The sequence below is a fragment of the Prinia subflava genome, chromosome 1 (genome assembly GCF_021018805.1).
Source record: "Prinia subflava isolate CZ2003 ecotype Zambia chromosome 1, Cam_Psub_1.2, whole genome shotgun sequence".
NCBI lineage: Eukaryota > Metazoa > Chordata > Aves > Passeriformes > Cisticolidae > Prinia > Prinia subflava.
In genome coordinates this window covers 137697427-137722207 of record NC_086247.1, presented here as the reverse complement: position 1 = coordinate 137722207, position 24781 = coordinate 137697427, and the positions used below count along the sequence as shown (strand labels likewise).

The following is a 24781-nucleotide window of genomic DNA, read 5'->3' as shown; positions in this document are numbered from 1 at the left end:
TTGCTGCAGATTGCTTGTTAGACCTTTTGTCTCACTCTCATGTTGTTGACTTGGTCTCATTTCAGATCTGATCTGAGAACTTATTCTCCCTTCCCTATTGCTTTTAATCTCTTTCTATTATTTGACTGCATGTTTTACTGCCTTGCATCTTATATTATACACCTGTTTTTCCTGATGCCTTTGCAACAGTTTCTTCTGGCATGGGTTTGCTAGTAATTTGTGACCTGCAGTTACTGAAGACATTTATACACATTTATTTTTAAAATTATCTTTGTTGGCACAGAGTTGAGACTAAAGCCTTATCTCTGCCATAGTCTCTTAACTACCTGAGAAGCCATGATGAGCAGGATACAGAGGAAATGGAGTGCAGCTGGGAAGACAATGTGGCATGGGACTGACAGGATTCTCCCTATTAGTAAAATTCTTAGGAGCCCTCTCATATTTATGTGCAGCTAGGCTTTTCCTTTATGAGAAACCTGTCTTCTTCAGGAAACTGGTCCTTTTGTTACTCTTTTGAGACTAAGAAGTAAAATGGGCATAATAAAACTTCTCTGCCTGGAGGGCTTTGCTTCTCTTAACAGTAAAGAAAAGTGAACGTGTCAGGAGGAATGGCATTCTCTTAACATGCATGTGTCCACAAACCTGATCCCTAAAGGGCTTTATAAAATATGATTATAACCTCCAGGGTTTCTGCTGAGAAGCCTCATGGCAGGTGGCTTGGATGGTGCTTCAGTCAAGGTCCACAGAGTATCAGACTAACAAGTAGAGATATGGTGGATCAATGCACTTACACTGGCAAGATCTTCGGGACCTGGCTGGGGATTGTTTGGCTTTTGATTTGCTGTCTGACTCGCAGGATTTCTACATCTCTGGGAGGAGCTATTGTTTCTATGATGCAAACTCCTGGCTTTAGCTGCAGTAGATAAAATATGTGTCTGGTTTGGAAGTGCTTGGCTCTACAAGGGCTCTTCAGATACCGTGGGTGTGTTTCCTGCTGCAGCACACCATATGTTCTCCCAGCACTGGAGTGATGTGGTTGCCACAGTAGTCCTGGGATTTGTCTTAAATGGCAACAGATTTTTAATCTGATTTCTAAGGTGTCTTTAGCTTTGAACGTTAGAGAAATTGTTGTTGCTATAGATGTATTTAAAGCTTGGGCGCATACAGTGTCAGAAATCTTGCATCTTTTCAGTAGTGGCTGTCATTTCTAAATGTGGATTTCATTCCTCTTTATCAGTCTGTGCTTTAACTAGTGGAGAATGGTAACAGCCAGTGGAAAGCTTTCTAGCACACATTCCCTCTTTGAAAATCTATTCTCCATGAATACAAACTGTAAAATCAACTTCTCAATACTCTGCAGTGAATGGATATTGACTGTTCATAGACTGAGGGAGGTATTTTTGTAATTATGAGAGAAACTTGTTTACTGGGGATAGAAGCCAAGTATGCAGGGATATAGTACCTGTTGATTTCTGCTTCTCTGCTGGAGAGAGAAGTTGCTGGTTTTGGTCCTGAATGTCATATGTGTGGAGTATTTAAAGTGTTCCTTGGGCATGGAAAGAACTTGTAGATAATCTAAGCTGAATAACTTTCTGCCTTGCTGCTGGAAAATGGGAATGGTTTGAAGGATAACTGAAAAGCAAATTGAGAGTCCTGAGAAACTCTGAGTTTCTGGTGGGAATAGGAGCACAGGAAGAATGGGGGAGAGAGTGTGTAACCTTCCTTCATTGTGTTCAGCCGCTCTCTCTTGCTCACTGTGTTGCTGAGGACTATATGAAAAGCAAATACTGTTACTATTTGTTTCCTGCCTCCAGCAGAGAAATAGCTTTACTTTTTTCCCAGATTGCTGTAAGGGCTTACTGCAGCAGCAGTGGGAGTGGGGGAGTATGAACTGGAACAGGTACTTTTACTGGCTGCATAACATCCCACGAGGCCTGGGGGAATGAATGTGGGGAATACTGTGAGTCATACTTGTCAGTCTCATAAAGCAGGAGGCTTTTTAAAGTTGGCCTTGGAGGGGAAGAGGTGTTTAATGGAGCAGTTGTGCAGGAGTTATGCAAATAGAGAACATAAATAATGAGCAAAGGCACTCATTTAAGCTTCTTGCCTCCTCAGAAAATGACTAAATGCAAACAACCATTGTGAAAGTTAAGAAAAATGCATCATCATTTACATATAATGGGTGCAAAAATGTGGCTATCCATGATGATAAGAAAATTCTCCTTTTGTGAATAGCAAAATTAATTTCTGTGGTTGTTGAACAGAAAACATGCTTGTTGTCTATTGGTTTGGTTTTTTGTGCTTTCCAGTTTGCTTTGAAAAACAACAAGGCAGGAAGCTGAAAAGTAGTTCCCTAACCCAAGAGCTAGTTGGGAGGGGAGGTGATAAAAAGACCAGTCTCCATTTTTGCTTTGGACATATCTTCAGTGTTTAAGATGGTTTTGTATAAAAAGTTTTTTCTTCTCTGTCCCCCTATTCATGCAGGGTTTAATTTACATGTAAATACTGTGTATTTTTTGGTAAAACCAGGAGCATGTTTTTAAAGTATAGCTGCATTTTTTTTTTCTTTACTGACACAGCTACTTCTTGCTGTGTTAAATTAGAGTTTTGAACAGTTTATGAAATGTAACTGTTCTAGTCCTGGGCTTGCTTGCAGATGCTCACATCATAGTGAGAATCTTCTCTCTGATAGTAAGCCTTATCAGCAGACTTAATGGGCATAACATTTTCTTGGACTACTATTTCTGCCTCTTGCAGTGTAGAGAGGCCATCCCAAGCTTTGAAGCAGTTGGAAATGACAGATCCACAATCCCACATGCTGCTCCACTTCTCTGTATGTCCTCCCGTGGCCTCCCCTGTGTTTTAGCCCAGCTTCTTCTGGGTGTACAGATGCAGAGGTAGTGGTGATGCCTTCAGTTTTAGCTTTCATGTTTTTCAGATTCTGTGCTGCCTAGGGCTGTAGTTCTGAGCTTCATTTAAAGTGCCAGTAAGCTCTCTTCACAGAGTACATAGACAAAACAAATCCTATTCTTGCTAAAGACCAAGGACAACTTTCAGGCCCAAAAGCATAAACAACAGTGGACTTGAATGGAGAAACAAGAAAGATGAGACCTCACAACCTGAAGCTGTAATTGGACAATTAAACCCCAATATGCAAATGGACCAAAATTTAAAAATGTGTAAGACCTCATGACTGGTTGGGCATTTTGTGACCATTCTAAGTCCACCTTGGGTGTAGCCCTGGTCAGAGTCTTGTCCTGCCCTAGGGTCCCAAAGGCCTTTCAATGAATACCTACTTTATTCTCTAGCTCTGTCCAGTCTCTGTTTCAGGTCAGCCTTCCCAAGGCATCAGTGGCAGTTTGGGTATGGGTGAATAACAACTGTGGTGATGTGTTCCTGTTGTCAGGGGACTGTTTCTCTGAGCACAGCTCCTCTGTGCTGTAATAAGGCCACTCAAGCTGATCACAGATGAGATAGCAACATGTCCTGATGGCCCTGTGACAAGTGCTGAAACAGAATAGTTACAGCATAGTTCAGGTTTTGTTGTACTACTGTTGTACTACTGGAGGGGAGAGATGGGGAGTGATGTGGATATGACTGTTTTTATGCATCTGTTTGCAGGGAAGTGCAGCTCTGTTTTCATCTGTATGACTGTATCTCCTGCATACGCCTAAATCTGCCCTCTACATTGTACATGAAGGGCAGATTTAGAACATTGTACATTCAGTTCTACAGTCATGTGAAGGTACATATTAAAACACCAGTGCAACTTCAACACTGATTAGAAAACTGCTGTAATTGTGACTACAAGAAGCATTCCTATTTCTAGGAAAAGTTACTCACTTGAACTACTGCTCTACTAGCTAACAGCACAGCAATTGTCTCACCAAGGACTTTCCCTCACTCCTAAACTTGATGCTATATTTCCTGCTAAAGAATTTGCTTGCTTACTTCTGTTGGTTTCTGTAAGTTAGGTTTGTGGAGATTACCATATTTATTTTGTTCTGCTTATCTATTCTTGTGTTCACTTTTTGGTGGGGAAAGAAATATAATTGACTTGCCATTCCTACTTCCTCTCCTTCTCCATTCTCCTGAGCCATCTGTTTTGCTCTGTTGTGTGTGGTTTTTAGAGGAGATAAATTTCTACTTGCTACAATTGAAATAACCCAGTATGTAAGTGAACTTCTGCATGTAAGGTTTTGGAATGTTGTTGCTAACCATAGGATAAAATTTTAACACAATAAAAATAATTAAGCAAACAGAAGCTGGATGTAGTGTACTTACAGCCACTATCAAATAAAAATCATACAGTCTGAGCAGTATTTGCTGTTTATGTGATCAGATAGAAACAGAAACTGGGTTGATTTTTTTTCCAATTACATGCAAGTTCTGATAAAAACAATCATTCCTTGTATTGCAGTCCTTTATTACCATGAGATCACTGTATAGCCTGTGTGCTGTGTGAGAGTATGCCTTGTGCTGGGAAACAAACTACTATAAAATTGTGGGAATCCACTAGTTTCTGGTCTAAGTACTCTGCTAAGTACAGTGAGATATGTGATGATTTTCTGCTGGACTGAGTATATTCATCTTCAAGACACTAAATAGCAGTGTAGTGATACAAAGCATGAGGAGATAATTTGATCCTATAATGGCCTTTGTTTTCTTTGTTTTAAAAATACCGTGATGTTTGGGAACTGCCTGAACTGTAAAATCTGGGCAGCAGCTGTGTGTCTAAAGTGACTCTTAAACATGAGAACTGTTCCTGAACTAGGAGCATGTGCAATCCAGAAAGTTGCTGATTGTCTGAAGGCCAGTGTAACTCTTGGCTCTACATTTTGTTGCCTTGAGATTCTCCCTGGAGCTGGACAGGCCTGCTACTGACTTTCTGTGCTCTCTTTTCCCACTTCCCTTGCTGCTTTGTTGTCCTGCAACATCTCTGACATCTCCATGGGGAGGAACCTGTTGCAGTGCAGAGTGTTGCTTTGAACCTGCTTGTTTTTGGACCAATCCTTTAGCAGATGCTGATGTTGAGTGTTTATTTTGCACACAAATGTTAAGGTTGCCCTGTTGTATCTGTTCAAAGCACTGTTGACATAAACTAGAACACCAGGTTGGAAGGGGGCCTTAACAATCATCTGGTCCAACTTTTCTTGGGCAAAAGAAAGCCTCGTCTAGACAAGATGCCCCAACACCCTGTCCAGTTGAATATTAAAGATGTCTGTCCAGTGTTGGAGATTCCACCACTTCCTTGACAAGATTATTCCCGTGATTGACCAATTGTTCTCATTGTGAAAACTTTTCCTATTGTGTCTAATCAGAGTCTCCCGAGGAGTAACTTTTAAAAAGGGAGATTCCATCTTTTTCATAGCCACTCTTTGAATACTGGAACATCTTTGATAATAATCTGTGATACCAGGACATGCTGAGATGAGACTGTAATTTGATCCTTTATGCTAAATCTCGTTGTTTTAACCTTGCTTGCTCAATGCTATCTGGCATGATTCCAGGCCTGCATAAAAGGTAGGGAGGACTAGAGTGAGAGGAAAAAAAAAGGTAGTCTCTGGTCTCTGAAGCTTACCTATGAAGTCATCCAATTCTAGCATGTTGCTTGTTTTCAGATAAAAGATGAGTTGTATTCTGGGTTTAGACCCTCAGTTTGATTTGTCAGAACAGATATAAAAGACTTCATGCCAGCAGTCACCAGTCCTTGAGAGTAAACTGAAGAGGTAAACAAAATCCATTGGAGGAAATATTGTTATGAACATAATGAAAATTTTTCACAGAGTGAACTGAGAAGCTTTGCCCCAAAGCAGGTCACTCTGAGCTGTCTGGATTCAAAGGCTTGCATGACATGAAAGGCTGTCTGGTTCTGATTTTTCTTTCCGTTTGGAGAAACTTGAGTTTGGTTATATGTTGCTGCCACTATATCACAGAGAGGATATTGAAGTAACTAATAAATACTGAAGTGTTTCCTTCCTATTCTTACCGAAAAAAAAAAAAAGTGAAAAGTAAATAGTAAATCTGACTTATCAAGCAGCATGTCTTGCTAGATGAGCTAGTATTTGTGGGTGAGTGCTGTTACTTAAGAAAGTAAACAGCCATTTTAATTTCAAGCTCTATTACAAAAACAAAAGATCAGTATTTTAGAGACATTCTATTTGTTTCTCTATGCACTGTAAGTTCTCTAATTTGCTGTTATCTGCTGTGCCAAAATAATCATACGCTCCAAAAGCCTTGGGTAGTTTTCTTAGTGTTGAAGGGAGAAGACTGCTGTGGAAGTGCCAAGGATTTCTTTTTCTGTCTGACAGTCCAAAAGTGGCATTAGAATCACAGACTCATAGAATTATTTAGATTGGAGGAGGCCTTTAAGGCCATCAAGTCCAGTCATTAACACAGCACTGCCAAGTCCACTAGTAAACCACATCCTAGGTGCCACATCTACGTGTCATTTAAATAGCTCTTGGAATGATGAATCCAGCACACTGGAGCTCTGGCTGCTATCTCTGATGTCAGAGCCTGCTTTATGTCATCTCTGAAGAAAATTGTGTTTGATGTCATAAGGCAAATCAGACATGCAAGAAAGTTCAAGGTGTAGTTTTGAATCTACTGTATGTGCTACTATTGGGCAGTGCTTTATAGGAACAGAACATGTGGTTTTTGTACTGAAGCTTATATTGTCTAAATCATGTAAAACACAGAGTGTAAGACTTGGACCAGATTTCTTACCCTTGCTGCATGTGCAGCCTTGAAGCCTTACTAATTGAGTGTACAAGGGTTGTGTGAAAATGACACATGGGCATGTCTGCTTCTGTCACTTGAGTTCAGTGTGGCATGCCATTATGCTTGTATAGACAGACTGTGGCAACTGACAGTAACGACTATTGTGCCAACATATTTACTAAGACATCTCTTTGATTTGATTTGGCAGAAGAACTGAAAATTATGTTTTCAACAGTATTTTTATATCTTGTATATAAAATATATATATATATATATATGGATTTCTAATAGGAGGAGTGTCTTAGTCCAGAGCCAACGTGAACCTTGTTTGCTGCACTGGGCAGAAAATGCTACTAACAGAGCAGCTGGCATGTACCTTCCCAGGCTCCATCTGTCAGTCTGCATTGCTTTATAAATCACATTCCTAGTGGAGAGATTTGTTTCTTGCTATAATGTTTGCAGCTTGGATTAAAATGGAATTCCTCACGTTTTTTTTTTTAATTTATTTATTGTTTAAGTGTGTATGTCTATAGATATATGTATGTCCCTTAAACTTTTCATTGGAATTAACTTCTCCCCTTAATAAAGAAGCTTTTCTCCCTCTACCTTCCTCAAAAAAAAAGAGGATGATTAAAAAAATTGAGGCTCTTCTATTTACAGTTAATCAACAGAATGAAAAGCAACTTTCAAGTAAAATAAAATTGGCAGGGACACAGTGAGATTGACTAAATTTGGTCTCAGCCCATGGAAATGCTAATTTTCTATCAAGGCTATTCAGGACTGGTCAGGGGAATATTATTGATGGAAATGAAGGATTTGCTTCTAGCTGATTGTCTCGTGCATACAGGATTTGGGGGAAGGGCTTGTCTGAAACAGAGTTTGCGAATTACAGGCAGTACTGGTTAGGCTGCTGTATGTGTTTGTTAAACAGTAATTTGGTGTGTGTCTTGACCCTTGAGATAAGGAAGCTGACTAGTCAATGTTCTTTGTCAAGATAGTGTTTCTAAAAAGAAACAGACTGAAATCTCGTTTGTGGACTGCGGTGGAGTGGAGATGGTGATCATCTCATCTTCTGGTGTCTTGAATGAATGCCAGGTTTGTTGTGCAAGGTCTTTACCTGGGGAGAAGAGATTTCAAGTTCTTCCAGTTTCTCTGCGTTTTGTATAATTGACTTACTGCATCTTATCTGGAGAAACTCAACATGGTATTATTGCATATCTGTGGTTTTTTTGGTTTAGATCCTGGAAGGAAATTCCCTTGAGTTGAGTGGTAGATGCTAGCTTTGCTGTGTTTACTGAGGATTTCTGCCTTAGTAGATGCAAAGAATTAATGTTTACTGAAGGAACTTGAAGGGGTTTTAGTCATGCTGGTTTTAGTTTTGGGGTTTCCATAGTGAGAGGTGTCTTGGAGTTTAGAACTGCTCTTAATGGTTAGGCATCCTTCTGTACCTTGCTGGCTTTCAGATTTCTCCATACTCCTGGAACAATTAGTTATTTAAGTAATGAAGAGCTTTAATACTTCTATTTGACTACTTCTCACTACGTGAAGAGAGAAGTGTGCTGAGTAGTCTGTTTTATTTCTTGTTTTCACGGTTAGTGAAGGATTGATTGCCAGCCCCCTGGAGAGGCCTTGGACAGGAGGTGGACATATTCAGTGAATGCAATATGTTGCTATTAATAGCTTGCAAGCTATGTGGTAATTAAAATCTTGATCTTTTACTTGCACACAGATTCAGGAATGGTACAATAGTACAACAAAATGACAAGTTATGATAAAAGTTACTTGAATAAAACCTTTGAATATTTTTGTTCATTGCACGTACTTTAGTAGTGATCTTTGTGATGCAGAATTTTAGTTGAGATTTGCCATTGGTCTGGAATGTGTGTGGCTTTTTGGCTTTAGTTCGCCTTCATATAGAGGCTGGGTTGGTCCTGTCATTTTATCAGGCTGTACTTGGACTAAGTCCCTTCCTGTTCTTTGTCCACACATAAATGCTTGCTTTTTAAATTTCCCACATTTGTTTTTACTGATGATAATAATGATACGAATGGCAGAGAAAGTGATTCCAGAAACAAGAATATGGATAGTGATCTGCTTATGTTGAAGAAAGACAGTAGAGGAAGTGTACTGCTGACCCTCCACAGCCTCGTCTGTGGTGCTGTGGGAGAGTGTCTCTTTTCCTGGTACGTTGGACAAGGGTTGAGTTTGAACTTCTGAGCCAACTCTTCTGATGGCTTGCTTCACTTTCCAGTGGGGGAATTGGGGTGCTGATCAGTGAGGAACAGTCCAGCTTGTAGGAAGGTAAATTCCAGGCCAGATACAACTCTCTGGATGTTGGGGTACACTCAGCACATCATCCATCCTCGTGAAGTAAATATGTTGCCTAGCCTAATACATTGCAGAGAGAATTCCTTCAGTGGAGATGCTGTATGGCACATGTACTGTAAACCTGTTGTGGAAGACAATTGACACACCTGATTGATACTCTTATTGTTATCTGCATGGTGGACATCATGTAAGTGACTCCTCTTGTAAATTTTGAAACCTTAGTTTCCCATGCCACTTGGGAATGTTATATATCCCTTAAGGCTATATCTGTGGCGATAGAAACCTTGGATGCTCTCTGCTCAGTACCTGCTACTAATAACCACAGTCTGTGTAGATCATCTTGGTTGGCTTCCAGGTAGGTAGTTGGCTCCTTAAAGTTCTCCGGAGTCTAGAAACCTGTGGCACTTGCCGCTGTGACTGTCCAGTGTGTCTCCTTTAATTTATAAATGATACTCTGATGTAATAACCATCAGTAACAGCCAAGAAGTCTACCGTGGTGCAATGTGTTTACAAAGCAGTTTGACAAGCTCTATGAAAAACAGATAAGGGAGAACCTGTATCTGTGGGGTACCTGCTTATTTCAGCTCCTCATATTTACAGTGATCTAGGGATGTGCTATTCAACATAAATTATGTTTAGCTCCTGAGCCAAACATCTAATCTAGTGTATATGGCATATTAAGCCTTTTAAAAACACATTAACTGCTTGGAAGTGGAATACTTGGTCTAGAACATATGTTGTGAATAATTTAGACATGTCCAAGCCTTTTGCAATTAGCAGTCAGAAGTAACAAACCCTAAAGATCAGTTTTGATTTGTTAAAAACCTTATCAGTTCAGTGAAGCAGCAACTTCAGCCTCATAGATCTGAAGTTCCACATAATGTTATAAGCCCTTGCTTTAGGGAGATTTGCTCCTGTTTTCTGAGTGGGGAAACCACTTTTCAGAAATCCATTCCTTCTGCTTTGGAGTGTCCCCAGTTATTTCTCAGGCAGGTTAAAGTACTGATGTCTGGAAGTTTCCAAGCCACTTCCAGAATGTACACCTTCACCATTCTGTAGAAGTATTTCCTATCGACTTGAAAAATCAGGTGCTGTAGGTTGTAGTTAACATAAGCCCATAAGATAACAATTTTGATTGGATGGTTTGATATGTGTCTCTGAGCTAAAATGGCAAGACCTTAGTGAAGAAAACAGGACTTGGAAACCTCTACTGTAGTGCTTGTGTTATCAGAAAGCATGCATTCTGTAAATACCAAAGATTGGTACAGGATGAGATGAACGAAAGAGAATACTAATAGGTGTATTGATGACTTTGCATAGTTGCATTCTGTGATGCACGACAGAGATTGCTGAATTCCTGTGGCAACTGATTGTAGTAATCCTAATTTTATTTTACATCAACTAATGACAGGAATTCATTTTCAAGAAGACCAAAATGTAAAACTGAACAATTTTCTTGTGTTTACTTGTGAAGCAAATGCAAATGTACGCAGTGTTGCATTTTAAAGGTGCATGAGCAGTGACAGCAAAGGCAAATAGAACCGAGAGTAAGGCTGTTCCTGTAGCTTGGCTGCTGAGAGTGATCAAGCCCAGCAACAGAACTCCAAGCATCTGAACAGCTATTGGGCACTGAAAACTTTAGAGCTCTGTTTAACTTACTGATTATCGGGCTGCTTTAGGGCAGTTCTCTGTTAGTAGTTCATCCTGGATGAATTTTTCTGTGCTTGAATTTACACATATTCCAACAGTTTGAAGATGAAAAATGTGGATCGACCCATGCTGCATACTAAGGAGGCATTTTGATCTGTTTGATTTGTTTTTGCTAGGCCAGCCAGCTTTTTGGTGTGATCTGATAAGCTACTTTGTGACCTTTGTCAAATGGAACCAGTTTTTCTGGTGGGGAATTTATCTTACAGGGAGTTTCAAGCACAGTGAATGGAACTGAAGCTGAGAGAGGGAGAAGACAGGTTGGACAACAGGTACTGAGGATATGGACCAGTGTGTTTGCAGTGGAAAGTTTGACTTCTGAAGATGATTTGCAGTGTGAGCTGATGAGATTTGTGGAGGGAGCCTGTACATGCACTTGTGTGCTGTATGAACTGGCACATGGTGGGAATTAGCTGAGAAAGGGAGATGGAAGGGCAGATGTCTTGAACAATGCACACACAATGTTGTGGGGATGTGCCTGTGTGGGTGGCATTTTGGAGAGGGGAAGAAAATGTGATGTGTAAAGATCAGCTGCAGAGTGATGGACAGGTTCCTCATTGTTTGACCTTGACATGTCACTGAACTGAAGACTCAGTAATTAAGCTTCTGCTCTTTTTGTTGTGTCGATTGCTTGGGTGCCGAACCAGTTTTGACTTTATTATAGTATTTATGTAAACTTTTCAAGGAAGCTTTATAATACAAGTTGTATTTGATAAGAATATATGGTATGCAGTGTGGACTGATGTGCAGTCTTAACTCTTTATATAACCCATTGAATTATATGAGAAATGTTCTTTTAAAATTTTTTACTATTAAATCTAGTTATTTGAAAGCAATTTCAAACAGCAATTTTGTCACAGTCACAAGACTGTTTAAGGTGAACTGGGGATACAGGTGGGAGCTTACAGAAGGGAAACTTCAAAAGCTATGATGTTCTGTAAAGAACATCCACTTTGCTATTAAAGGAAATCAAATTTTTGTTTATATCAAGGCCAACTGGAGAAAAAACAATTTCTTTGAAGTTTTAAATACTAGATGGCAAAATAATTCTGAACCATTAGTCAAGAAGTCAGGTGACAGTCTTTGTATTGTTGTTTTAAAATCGAGTTAACTCGTGAACACGTGCACTGTCTTCTAGTCTGCTTTCAGTTTTTGCTTAAAAAGAAACATGAAAATAACAGTTGAAGAACATTTGAACTCTTGGCTTCCTCCTGTTTCTGTCACACAGTTCTTGGCTTCTCCCTCTACCCTCCCGCCTTTGCTTTTGGCTTATATCTTGTGGATGCCAGCAGTTCTCATTAAAATAATGCAAGAGACTGTATGTCAAGTTAGTTCTAATCTGAACTGTTAATCTGCAAACTGAAATTGCCTGAATTATCTGCAAGGCTTGAAAATGTTCCTAATCTAGTTCTTACAGGACATGAAATGCATTCCACATCTCAACTATGTTCATTTAATCCTGCTGCCAAAGTAGTAATTTGAGCAAATAACTAAAATGTTTGATGCTTAGGCAAATGGGAGCAAGACATTTAATCAACGAATCATTACAGATGAAAAGAAACTTGTTATAAACTGAAGTTTTCTCATTTGACAACCCGTAGTAATGGAGTGCTGTGACTTTGTCACCTCTTAGTATTTAGCCTAACAGTATTTAATTGAAACTTTGTAAAAAGAAAACTGCTTGAGTAAAGGCTGCAGATCTCCACTTGAGTTTATCTGAAGTTACACTAATGCTGACTGCTGCTTTATTAGTTGTGCCTAGTTCAGTAAAGTTTTTATTTCAGACACCTGATCTGCTACCTGCATTTTTACCATTTTCAACAGTGGCAGAAGTTCAAGTATAAATTATCAGTTGTTTTCTTTAGGCTGTAGTTCAGTAAGACAATGTTTTTAAAGTCATTGCTAGTGGTGATTTTAAGTTTAAAATGCCTCTTTAGAAAGCCAAAATGTTTTTGGAAATTTGTTTCTTGAACCTTCAGTAGTTGTTGCAGGTTATATTTTCTGAAGAAGCAAAGTTACATTTACTAATTTTTTCTGACAGCTAGAAATGTCATTACTTTTTTTAGATGAAAGATAACTTCATTTGCATTTGGAAATACTCAAAAATGGAGTTTTACGTAGTCTGTCCTTAGTACCTGCAATAGCTGTTCTGCCTTTTGGCAGCAGATTACATTGAACCATTCTTACTGCTTCACATTTTAGAAGGCATCTGTATATGAATTCCATTTGAAGAATGGCATTAACCAAGTGTCAAGTGTCACTAATAAGCGTCAAATGTTGCTAGGAATGTTAGTCATGAATATGAACAAAATTCCTGGATTTAGGGGAATGCACTGGTGTTTAAAAAATGTATAAGCAAAATGTAGCATACCATAACACGTTGCAGTATTTAGGTCATGATGCAACTTTTATAATGTATATGAACAGCTTGCCTTCTGGTTTTCCTCTTAAAAATAAGAGACAGGATTTAAAAATGGATGAGTGTATGGAAAACGGAATACATAGGGCTCAGTTGAATGCTGATGGAATGTCTTTGCTGCCTTGCTTTGTGCTTAACATTGGAACTCTTGCATACGATGTGTGTAGAGTGTTATTCAAAGAAACTGACAATAAAAATTGAAGTCTAATTGGAAGAGGCTGTTAATATGAACCTTTTCTGTTGGTTGCTGAGGTCTACTATTTGTTCCATGAATACAAAAAATTGGGAAGAAGCAATACTAGCACTGCAGTACACATTGTGTACTGCATAACTTCCTTATGCGATGCATTTCTCTTGCATCGCAAGAGAAAATGAAATTCTGGAAAAAAATGAAATTCTGGATAGCTCCAGTTTGCAAAGGTGGATAACAGATGAAGTACATGGCCTCCACTGCCAGCTCCTAAGCTGTGATACAGAGAATACTTCGAAAGGGGTTCTGTCTGTGTGTTTTCATGGTAGAAGTGGTGTTGGTATCTCCCATCATGTCAGAGAGGAGGGACTTACTTGAGCCATGCAACTCAAGTCATATAAACAGTTCCTGATCTTGGACAATAACCTGCCCTCTGACTAGGGAGCTGTGCCTCAACAGAGATTGAAGACTTTACCTTAGCAAGATATGATTTCAGTGAGAAAGTTACCCTTTCCCTATATTTTAACCCTTCAGGGGAAAGCATATATTCCTTTCTGATACATCAAAATATGCGTGACCTTCTCAGTCAATGGTGAACTTTCTCAGCTGTCAAGGAAAGTTTATTAAGCTTTTGTTGGAGAAGGGATAATTGCACAAGTACTCCTGTATGCAGGAGGCCTCTGTGCATGCCATCCTGATGCTCTACTTGCCCTTCTCCTGTCGGTGGGAGTAGTAGCCAGCATAGCTGCAGGGTGGGCTTTGTCAATAGCGTGTGGAATAAGGGACACCCAACTTTGGGAAAATATTTTTCTGTCCTAATTAGCCTGGGCTGCATGATCTCATAAGAAATGGCAAAAGGAGCGTTTCAGTGGTCATGGGGATTTGGAGGCTTTTTGAGAAATGAGGGATTGGACAGGCTTTAGAAACTTGACTCCAACAAATCGTGGTAGTGTTGTTTTTCCTACTGAATGAATTGTTTCTTGGCATCTAAATTTATTATCATTAAATATTTTTCATATACTTTCTCCTCAGTATGATTGAGATTTTTTTTTTAAATCTCATGCAGATCAAGTACTTTGGCTTCTCAATCAGACCTTCTTGATTACAGATTCTTCCAAATACAAGTTGTATTTTTTTTGTTCCTGTCCTTTTTTCCCCATCTTCTTCCTGGCCTAAAGCAGATGTCTTGTTGTTTTTCTTTACAGGCTCCAGATAAAAGGAAAGCATTAGAGGAGACCAAAGCCTACACAACTCAGTCTCTAGCCAGTGTTGCTTATCAGATCAATGCACTGGCCAACAATGTATTACAACTGCTGGACATCCAAGCGTCCCAGCTACGGAGGATGGAGTCCTCCATCAACCATATCTCCCAGGTAATCTCTTTTCTTTTTTAATAGAAGACTATTGTGGAACTACTATCCAGTGTTGAAGGAGGAACTATCATGTCTTTTATTATTGAGTTGGATAGTTTATTTTGAAATCTTTATTGTGATAGAAAATGGTAAGGCTTTTTTCTTTCTAATATTTATGAAACACACTTTGTGATTAAGGTCATCAGCAAAATAAAATAGTTCCTGTATCAAGAATGCTGGAATTAGATGTAATTTAAAGCAGGAATTAACTATTAAGATTCCAAGATCTGAAGCTGCACTTGAGGGAGGGGTAGAGAGAACGATTCTGTTTTGGGAGGAAATCCAGTTAGAAGTGCCATATGGGAGGTGGTATTTTATTTAACACATGCAGTGAATTCATTTGTTTTCATAGCCTTGCAGGATATAATTTCATGTGCTGTGTGGAAGGGGAGAGGGGTTCACATGCTGCCACTGCCTGCTCAAGCCAAACTCCTTCCCAGCCAAGGCAGTTGAATGAGCTGACCTGACGTGTACTGTGGCTGCAGTATTATTGGAGTTGCTGCAGTGAGGACATGGAATAGGTGACAGGAGAAAATAAGCTTATCCCTCTCTGTGGCAGCCTGTATTTCCCTGGCTGAAGCTTCACCCTGGCTGCCTGTTTCTGTGGGGGGAAGCATTGCTGCTGCTGCCTGCCTTGTCCCTGGTCATTGGCCTGACTGTATGCTAACTCAGCCAAAGTGTCTGCTGTGTTTAACCTGGAAGTGGCTTGCTGCATAACTGGATGTGTGCCATATTAGTGCCTGTGAAGGCAGGGACAGGACTCAGTTATTCACACTTGCATTGCTGTTCTGGAATGGGCTTGAGGGACTTGTTAAAAGCCTGGTATCCACTCTTGTCCTGCTCTTACTGAAATTCACTCGGCTCTCCACTGGGCTTTCTCCTATGTGTCTTGGAGATGTTTCATAAACAAATAGCACAGGATGCAACCTAAGATGTTCTTCAGTGCAGCCAGTGAATTAAAAACTTCAGTTCGTCAACCAGCATACTGTTGGTGGTACACCTTAGACCAAATACATGAAAGAAAATGCTTCTTATGGTCTCTGCTGTCTCCCTCCCTAGCCCTGCTAACCTCTTGTACTGCTTTTTTGGAGTTGTGGTTTCTAAACAGCTTTCTGTGCAATGGCAGCACAGTGGTTTTATTGAAAGCATGTCAGCAGGGAGAAGATTCCAGTGCATATGGAAGGGCCCTCCTAGTAACAAATCTATCAGAAAGGCACATTAGGTTAACATGTGCTGAGAGCTAAACAACGCTAAAAGCTGTGTGAGGTATTTAAAAAGTACCTGCCACTGAAACAGAAAGTAGGAGGAAATGAAATTGCTGTACATAAGTTTTTTTTGTTCTGTTAAATATTCAGAGATGCTGGGATTATTACTACCTCCTGAGAAATGACTGGATAAAGAACCGAATCTACAGACTTTCCCAAGCATTGGATGCCCAATTATACCGAGCAGATTTTTCTTAAGTGTTTGAGAGCTGCAGTGTGTGTGTGTGAAGCAATTATTGTTAAATTCTCATTGGCCCACTAATATGACTAACCATAGAAAAAGCCAAAATGTTTGATAGTAGCATAAAAGGTGTTAACCCACTGTACTATTCGCTGCTTGGATTGAAGGCAGTATGCTGAAAGCTGTTGAGTCACCTGATACATGAACTGTTTGCTAAAGGCTGTGAACAATCAGTGCTTTGTAAAGCTTTTGAGGAGTGTTTAGCAAGGTCACTTGCTTGTAGTTTCTGTCCTGGTTGATCTTGCCTGAAACTAATCCTTGCTTATAAATGAACCTCTGCAGACTAATTTTGTAGAATTAAACTGGATACAGATAATGCACACATACCAGCTCAGATATTTGCTTTGAAGTGTTTCTGCTCAAATGCTTCAACTGCCTGTCTTAAATTGGCTATACAATTCCTCTGATAGACTGTTTTTAAATGCTTTGGGATCTCTAGAGTATGCTTCCCTGTACCTATATCAATTGGAATATTTTCATGTTATGAAAATATGGGGATGAACAAATTCTCAAAATGGCATTCTTTTTCATGAAAGAAGTATTGCCTAGAAATACAGAACTGAGGCATTGCTAGTCAATTACTCAATTCTGGATTTTGCAAAAACAAGCAGCTATCTGTGAAATAAGGTACAATTTAATAGTTCTTCTAAGGAAGTAAGTCCTGTGGCTCTTCTGAGCACAGACCGTTTCTGTTTCCATACTGTTTTTCAGTTCACTGTGCATGTTCTCCAGAATGACTGTAAGCCAAATCCCTGGATAGCTAAACCTGATTAGTAGCCACTCTGTGCTTTTTCTAATTTTGTATCTTCTTCACTGGAAAAAGCACTCAGGAAAAGTTAGGTGATGGACTAGTGTGTTATATTGTTAAGTTATATTGTTACTGGAGCCTAATTTTACAGATGGAAATTGTTATTGGTTTTATAGGGAAAAAATTATTTGGCTTTGGTTTCTGATTGAGCACAAACACAGAGGCTTCACATGAGTAATTGCAGTGTGGTGAGGGAGCGCTTTCTGGGGCAGACGCAGTGAACAGATCTGGGGATGGCTTTCACATGTCAGCCAGAGCAAAAACCTGCCCGGCTGCATTTTCTGTGGGTGCAGTTATCTTTCAGCTGTAATGCCTGGGTCTGGAGTGACCTGCCATGTGATTATTTACTACACTCAGTACAGGGGGCTGTACACACAGAGCTCAGCTCTTTGGTTTAAGTCCTTTATATTGACTTGGAGCACTGCCAAGTTGACATGACCTTTCCAAGCTGCTCTGATATGGCAGAGCAGAGATTTGGTCACTCTTCTGGAGAAGTTTGAAAACCCTTCTGGTATAAGGGATCCTACTTACCCTGTTAGGCAACATTTGGGGGGAAGAAGATAAGTGTATACTTTACACCATCACGAGCATCAGGACTTCACTGATGGCGTTAACTTAGCAAATGTGCCGGACACTGTCCTACCAGAAGGGCCAAATGCAGGATCCAGGGATCTACAAGCCTGTCAGCCTGACCTCGGTGCCAGGGAAGGTCATGGAACCCATCATCTTGAATGCTGTCATGTGACACATGAAACCAGGGAATCAGGCCCAGCCAGGATGGGTTTGTGAAGGCAAGTCCTGCTTGAGCAACCTGATCCCCTTCCATGACAAGGAGACCCACTTAGTGGATGAGAGAGAAGCTGTGGATGTGTCTACCTGGACATCAGTAAAACCTCTGACACCGTTTCCCACAGCATCTCCTGCAGAGGCTGGGTGCTCATGGCGTGGATGGGTGTGCTCTTTGCTGGGCAGAAAACTGTCCAGGCCCGGGAGTGTTGGTGAATGGAGTTACACCCAGCTGGTCACTGGTCACCAGTGGTGTTCCCCAGGGCTTGGTACTGGGGCCATTCCTGTTTAATAGCTTTATCAATGATCTCTGGATGAAGGGATCGAGGGCACCCTCAGTCAGTCTGCAGACACAGCAAGGGGGGTGGAAATGTTGATCTGCTGGAGGGCAGGAAGGCTCTGCAAGGGGTCTGGACAGATTGGATGGATCAAAAGAGGCTGATGGTCTAAAGTTCAGTAAGACAAAGTGCCAGGCACTGCAGTTGGACTGCAACAACCCCTTGCAGCATTCCAGTCTTGGAGAAGTATCTGGGAAGCTGCCCAGCAGAAAAGGTCCTGGGTGTGTTGGTCAACAGAAGCTGGACCTGAGCCAGCACATGCCCAGGTGGCCAAGACCACCTGTGCCATCCTGGCCTGTGTCAGAGGTTGTGTGGCCAGTAGGACTAGGGAAGTGATCGTCCCTGTGTACTCAGCACTGTTTCTCAGCTGTACTCAACTCTTCCTCTCCTCTTCTTGGAAATGAGAGTTGACTTAAAACATGTACTTAAAGATAAATTTTTTGCTGGTTTATTTCCACGAAGTTTGCGAGAATGAAGATGGGACAGCCAGATTTCTCAGAGGAGAGGTTGACAGGGACATCCTTGTTTACTGTGTCAAAACTGAAAAATGTAACAGATCAGCACTCATGTTTATGTCAGAGCTGCAGCACTGGGTATACCAAGTATTCCTTTTTTTCCCCCTCTACATAAACAGTTTTTAAATAGCTCAGTATTTAAACCCAAGCATGGAGAAAGCAATAGTCTCCTTTTTAAGAAACGACAATTTTTACCAGGAAACACTGCCCCCCTTAAACATTCAGTGTGAAGATTTTCTTTTGCATCTGAAGCTCTCTAATGTGAAATAGAGACTATTGCAAAACAATGTGTTCTGAAAACAGCACTCAGCAAAAAAAGATACATGCACATCTTACATTACCATTTAAAGTTATAAGCTTTTAGAATTAAAAAAATAATTTAAAAACTCCCCTGAATTAGTTCAGAAGAATCTTGCGTGGTACCATCCATGTTTAATTAATTGCACGTGAGGCAAAAGGCAGTGCAGGTACAGTGGTGACTCCGTACTGATTGAGTTTTTGTGTGAAAGAGCTTTCAGAGTGTGTGTACTTTGGATTAATGTGATACTGCATTTAGGGGTTGTGGTGTATGATCACAACACAGTTTAATTCATGTTTGAAAGCCAAGAAGTAGAAAGAGGGTAGAAAATGTGACAAGTCTGCTGATGAATGTGGATGGTCATGCCTAGAAACAAGCAATTATTTGAAGTACTTCACTATACTTATGGATGGGAGCAAAAGACCTTTCCAGACCCTCGTAATGGTGACTGTGCTTCCAAAGTACAGCTGTCCAGGTACTTTTACGCTGCAGTTGGCTCTTTAAAAATAAGTAAATACCCTGACCTTTGTCTCTGACCTGAAGAACATATGGGCTAGATGGAAGGACTGTTAATTGGAGAGAAGATTAGCCAGAACTAGCAAATGGTTGACTGCTGCTAACAAGCAGGGTCAGTACTGGAGCCCACAGTGTTCAGAACATTCTTTGGAGACCATTCAGAACATAAAGCATATCCGCCACAAATCTGGGACTAACTCTAAATTGAGAAAGGTGATTCATATGCTGACTGGCAGAGCTTCAGTACACAGGACTCCTATTGAACCAGCAAAAATCTTGGGAAACTGGGCAAAGTGCAAGGTCCTACACCCTAGGATAGGGCCTGAATTGCATTTGTATGCACTGGGAGGTGACTGTGAGTAGCAATGGGTTGGAAAAGAACTGGTGTGCTGATGGGTGCTGTGCTGAGCGTGAGCCAGCACCACAAGGCTATCTGAATATATGAAGCAGTGTGGTGGGGCTGCCTTGGGAAGATTGTGGCTGACAATCAGCCAGTGATTGAAAGGCAATGATGTACTTTCATCTGGAGTTCTGGGTCTGAGCTGTTCTTTTTTTTGTCACCTCTGCGTTGTTCAAGAGTGGTTTAGGGAAACCAGAGACAGTCCAGTAGAAAGGGATGCAGAGATGGACAGGGGAGGTGTAAGGAGTTGTATTAGTTTGGTCTGATAAAGAAAAAGCAAAGCAGTGATGTTGTGGTAGCCTAGTAGTACTTAAGTCTGTTTCTGTCTTTGCAGTTAGTCTTTTGCTTGATAGTGAGAGTGTAATGTTAAACAGCTAGCCATAAGCTGAAGCTTGGCAGATTAGTACATGGAGTTGGGAAAAGCCATTTTATTTTGGAGCGTGATGCAGCACTGGATCTCGGCCATGACTCTTTTTGGTATTACGCTGCAGCAGCTGGATGTATGCTAAAAGCTGACTTTGTATCCTTAAAAGGCACATCATAAGTTTTAGGAAATAATGGCGGGGGGGAGATAACTACAAAGTCAGGGGAGAAACTGCCATCACATATCTACAAATCTTGTATGCTCCGCTTCCATCCAAATTTTCCTTTTCATATATCCAGAAGTATGTGGAGAGACCAAAAGTATCAGCAGGAACTAGTGCATGTTGTATACATTAGAAGGATAATGTCTTATGTCTGGTTCTCTTGGACTGCCCATGCCTGTCAGCAGCCACAAATACTCTAAATACGGCAAGAAACTTGCACCTTTTGTTTAGATTAAGCTTGCCTTGGGTGACGTTCCCTCTTGTAATAAAGTGCTGACAGTTTTCTCTGTGGCCTTTGCTTCACATCCAGTTCTTCCTGTTCTCTCCCTGACAGAGGCCAAGGCTCCAAGAAACTGTGTTGTGCTTGCTCTGTTTATTTGACTGCATATGAAAATTGTTGTCAACTTTGTGCATATCACCTTCTACATGATAAATATAAATTTCTCAGGAAGTAGTATAATGGGTAAGAGTTGCCTTGTCAGCCATTCAGCTGAGAAATTCCCTTCATGTCCCCAAGTGAACACATGTAGGATTTCTGTAATTCCTGTGCAGTTCAGCTGCTGCAGTCAAAAAGAAAACCCCAGCACATTATCAATAAACAAATCAAAGCAACCCCCATGATACTTAGTTATGTACACCTATGAGAGAGCAACCACAATGTCAGCCTTTCTGTGATGGGGAAGAGCAGTTACTTTGATAAAGAAGAAACTGAACCAGAAACTTCTGTTTCACACATTTTTTCCCCTGTGGAATGCAGGGGTTTGAACACATTTTTGGGGAATGGGCAAAGTTGCTTACTTTAATAGCCATTGACTGTCATCAATTCCTTCATATGCTTATTCCTGTTCCACTGTCTGCTGAATGTGTAGTTTTCAATGTGTTTTAGACCATTATACAGTCTTTCTGGTCAATGGTTATTTGGCTGTAAGCTCTAGATACCTCATTAAATACTAAATTAAGAGGCCTGATGCAGCCTCTTGTTTTCTGAAATCAAGGCCAAAAATCCAGGCCTGTTAACATGATTCTGAAAGGCCTTTTTGACAATTTTGTGTAACAAAGGAGTCATCAGTGTTTGTGCAGTCTTTTTAATGAAAACCTCTCATGTCTGGAAGATATGCCACACAGACAAAGTGCGTCACTAAGATATACTAACACAGACGAAATGCATCACTTTATATCAGTAATGTGATATAAAGTCACATATTGGACCTTCCAAGGAGTCTTGTTTTGGTTTTTTTTCTTCAGATGCATCTGATTAGCTTACTGCCTGAAATTGATTTTCCTTCTATTTTGCTTCTTAGTAAACCAGCAGTCTTCACATACGAATAGTTCCTGGTTTACATAGAATTAAAGTTTTATCTCTGTCAATGTTTTAATTGCATAAATGCAGTGTATGAGGTGTATTATGCCTAATAAAATAGCAGGTAACCAGCTATTAAAGCATTTAGGCAGTTGCTGTGCCCGTGCCATCCAGTGCAGCTATTTGGGATGTTGGTTTTAGTGGCAGCTGGGTAGTGCTGTGCTTGAGCTGACTCTTTTTGGGGAAACAGAGGGGAAAAAGCAAGTACAAGAAACTTACTGTGGTGCAGATGAGTAACAGCATTCATTGTTCAGTATCACTGAAGCTGCCACTCAAGCACAAGAACACATCCTGCTGGGTGCTTGTGGCTGGATTTCTTGTGCCATTCAGGTAGGAATTGCTTAGTGCTTTCTGCTGGCTGATTTTCCTGAGGCCACATAAGTGCTTAGTTAACTTTGATCTGCAGGTGGAAAACCAAGTAATGATTCACATGAGTGTTTATAAGCCAGTAATAACACTGCCAATTTTTATGCTGCTGCTGGTTTGACTTTATTCCCTTTATTAGCAGCCTTTTGGGACCCGTTGATATCTGTTATTCATGTCTTGGAAAAGCCCCCTTACCGGTCATATATATACAGAGAACACTTCATTAGTTCGTGGGATGTCTATGAATGACTTGGTAGCTGTTCTTCTAAAGCTGGGACAACTTCTGTTGTTTTTTTTGAAACTTTGAAAAAGTGTGCATGAAGTGAGAAAATCTGTCCAACTATGTTCATCTTACTAAACACTTGTCATGTGCCTCATGAGCCCTAGTAGGAGTCCCTTCCCCAGCGTCATCTCTGCATCACTGGGCAGTCACAGACCACAAAGGGAAGTTTCCCTTTACTGTACCACAAAAAAAGTGAAATTATGTTGATATAATTTATGGCTAAAGATCTAAACTGGTTACCCTGAAGATGGTTTATTCAAGACAGCTTATATTGCTGGAGAATATTGTTGATTATTCCCTGCTGCTAGTGCTGTCACAGAGAGGGCATTGTGGCCATAGTGGAAATAAAACTGTAAATTTGTTTGTTTAAAAGCTGTAGTGTATGTAGGGTTTTTACTTGACAAAAATCAGAATGTGTCTTGTCACTCAAAATGTGCTTGTTCAATTTTCTAAGGCCATCATTTGCTACTTCAGTCATTTCCATTTGAAATGTTGACTATGCATGTAGAAGTAACCAGCAGAAAAGTGTCTGCTGCTTTCTCAACTCCAAAAAATAGACTACTAAATCTGTAATTTGCCCCTCTAATATTAAATTTTGGTTCCAACAAATAGTTATATTATTTAATGATTTTGGGTAATATTGTACTTAATTCCATCTTACGGACATAAAAATGTAAATAATGTGACCACAGAATCACAGGTATTTTATGTTGTTTCCTTTCTCTTTGAGAATCTGCTGAGTAGCTATGACTTCTTAATGAATGTATCCTTGTATGAGTGCTAATGTTTAGTGTAGCTTCACCTGTTCATGCCTAAAAGCATTTGCTTCTTCCCCTCACACATTGTCCTAGGATGATTATTTACAGTGGATCCAATGATACAATTCAGTGTGGTCCCACACCAGGACTGGAGCATGGCTTGCTATTTCTGTAACTGGCTTCTCTGTCCTTGCTTGCAGGAGAGAAATAATAATCAACCTGATTTTGTCATTCTATCTCAAATTCCTCTGTGTGGCAAGACCAGGAGCAGCAAGGGTATGATTAAAAGCTATTAGGCTTCTAAATATAAAGTAAGAACAAGTAGGATGGGGACCTTACAGTCGAGAGGGGTCATGATGGAAATAATAAAACATATCATTGCTTCAGGAAGAGTCAGTTGGGCCATCATTTAAAAATATAAAAACAAGGAAATTGAATAATGACTGAAAGGCTTGATTTGAACCTAGGAATTTCTGCTTGCATGTTGAACTCAGTGTCTTAGAGGATTTTGTTTTCATTTTAAGATGATATTTTTGAGCTGTGTTCAAAACTAGGCTATATAAAGTTGCAAGATAAGCCTTCAAACTACAAATCAACCTTTATCTGACTGGAAAGGAGATAAACATCGTCCTTGGGAAGCTGATTCTTCTTTGTCCATTTATAGGATTTTCTCACGTGTGTTATTAAGTCAAGTATTGAGCAAGATGCAGTAATGGCCAGATCTAGTACAGGACTAGAAAAGATTAGTTCTGCTGTGGATAAGGCTTGTCACCTAAGCTAGGCTGAAAAAAGTGCTAATTGAAGTTTTTAAGCAGGGTACATATTTTTTGCTCTTTATTAGCTCATAGGTAGTGTATGGTAAACTAATAAGATGCCTGCTGGTGTGGACTAGCAATTTGTGTATTCTTCTAAATAGTTCTTGAATTTCTTTTAATTAAAACTTAGATTAAAAAATAAGAAAGAAACTGATCTTGAAAATATGCAGTTGACCTGCACATGTGTCTTGGCTGATTATGCCTTCTGAGAGTGGAAGAATGGTAGAAATTTTATGTTATTTCAGCTCTCCATCTCAGGGCACTTTTTGCCTGCTGTGGTGATGAGTGAGATGCTGAAGTAACTGAGGACAACATCCATTTGGGAAATGGAGGAACCTTCAAATCATAACAAGTATTCTAACCTCATGTAATTATGAGTCATTAAGGTAAAGAAGGAAGTCCAGTCAAAATGCCTGAAACAAATTAGCCTTTCTCAGCTGTCTAATTTCTTAGCTGTGCTACTGTATTTTGATTTAGCTTCCTCATACACTCTAAATCTCATATTAAGAGCCAGCACCGATAGGATTGTATCACCTGTAAGCTGATAGAATCCAGGTCATCCTTTATTTTATTGATTCCACTCTTCACACCTGAGGATGGCCATCTTACCACTTACATATCCCTGGTTTAGCCTCATCCTAAACTAATATGTAATTAAGTAGATCT

General features: G+C 40.1%; 1 protein-coding gene across 12 annotated transcripts in view; it reads left to right on the top strand.

The window, feature by feature from the left end:
- The window catches only part of ABI1 (abl interactor 1), a 78082-nt gene that overhangs the window by 9061 nt on the left and 44240 nt on the right, over positions 1-24781 (top strand). For all 12 annotated transcript variants that reach the window (XM_063414105.1, XM_063414122.1, XM_063414155.1 and 9 more), the window contains exon 2: positions 14573-14740. In XM_063414105.1, the coding sequence (XP_063270175.1) occupies positions 14573-14740 (168 nt within the window). The remainder of the gene's footprint in view (positions 1-14572; positions 14741-24781) is intronic.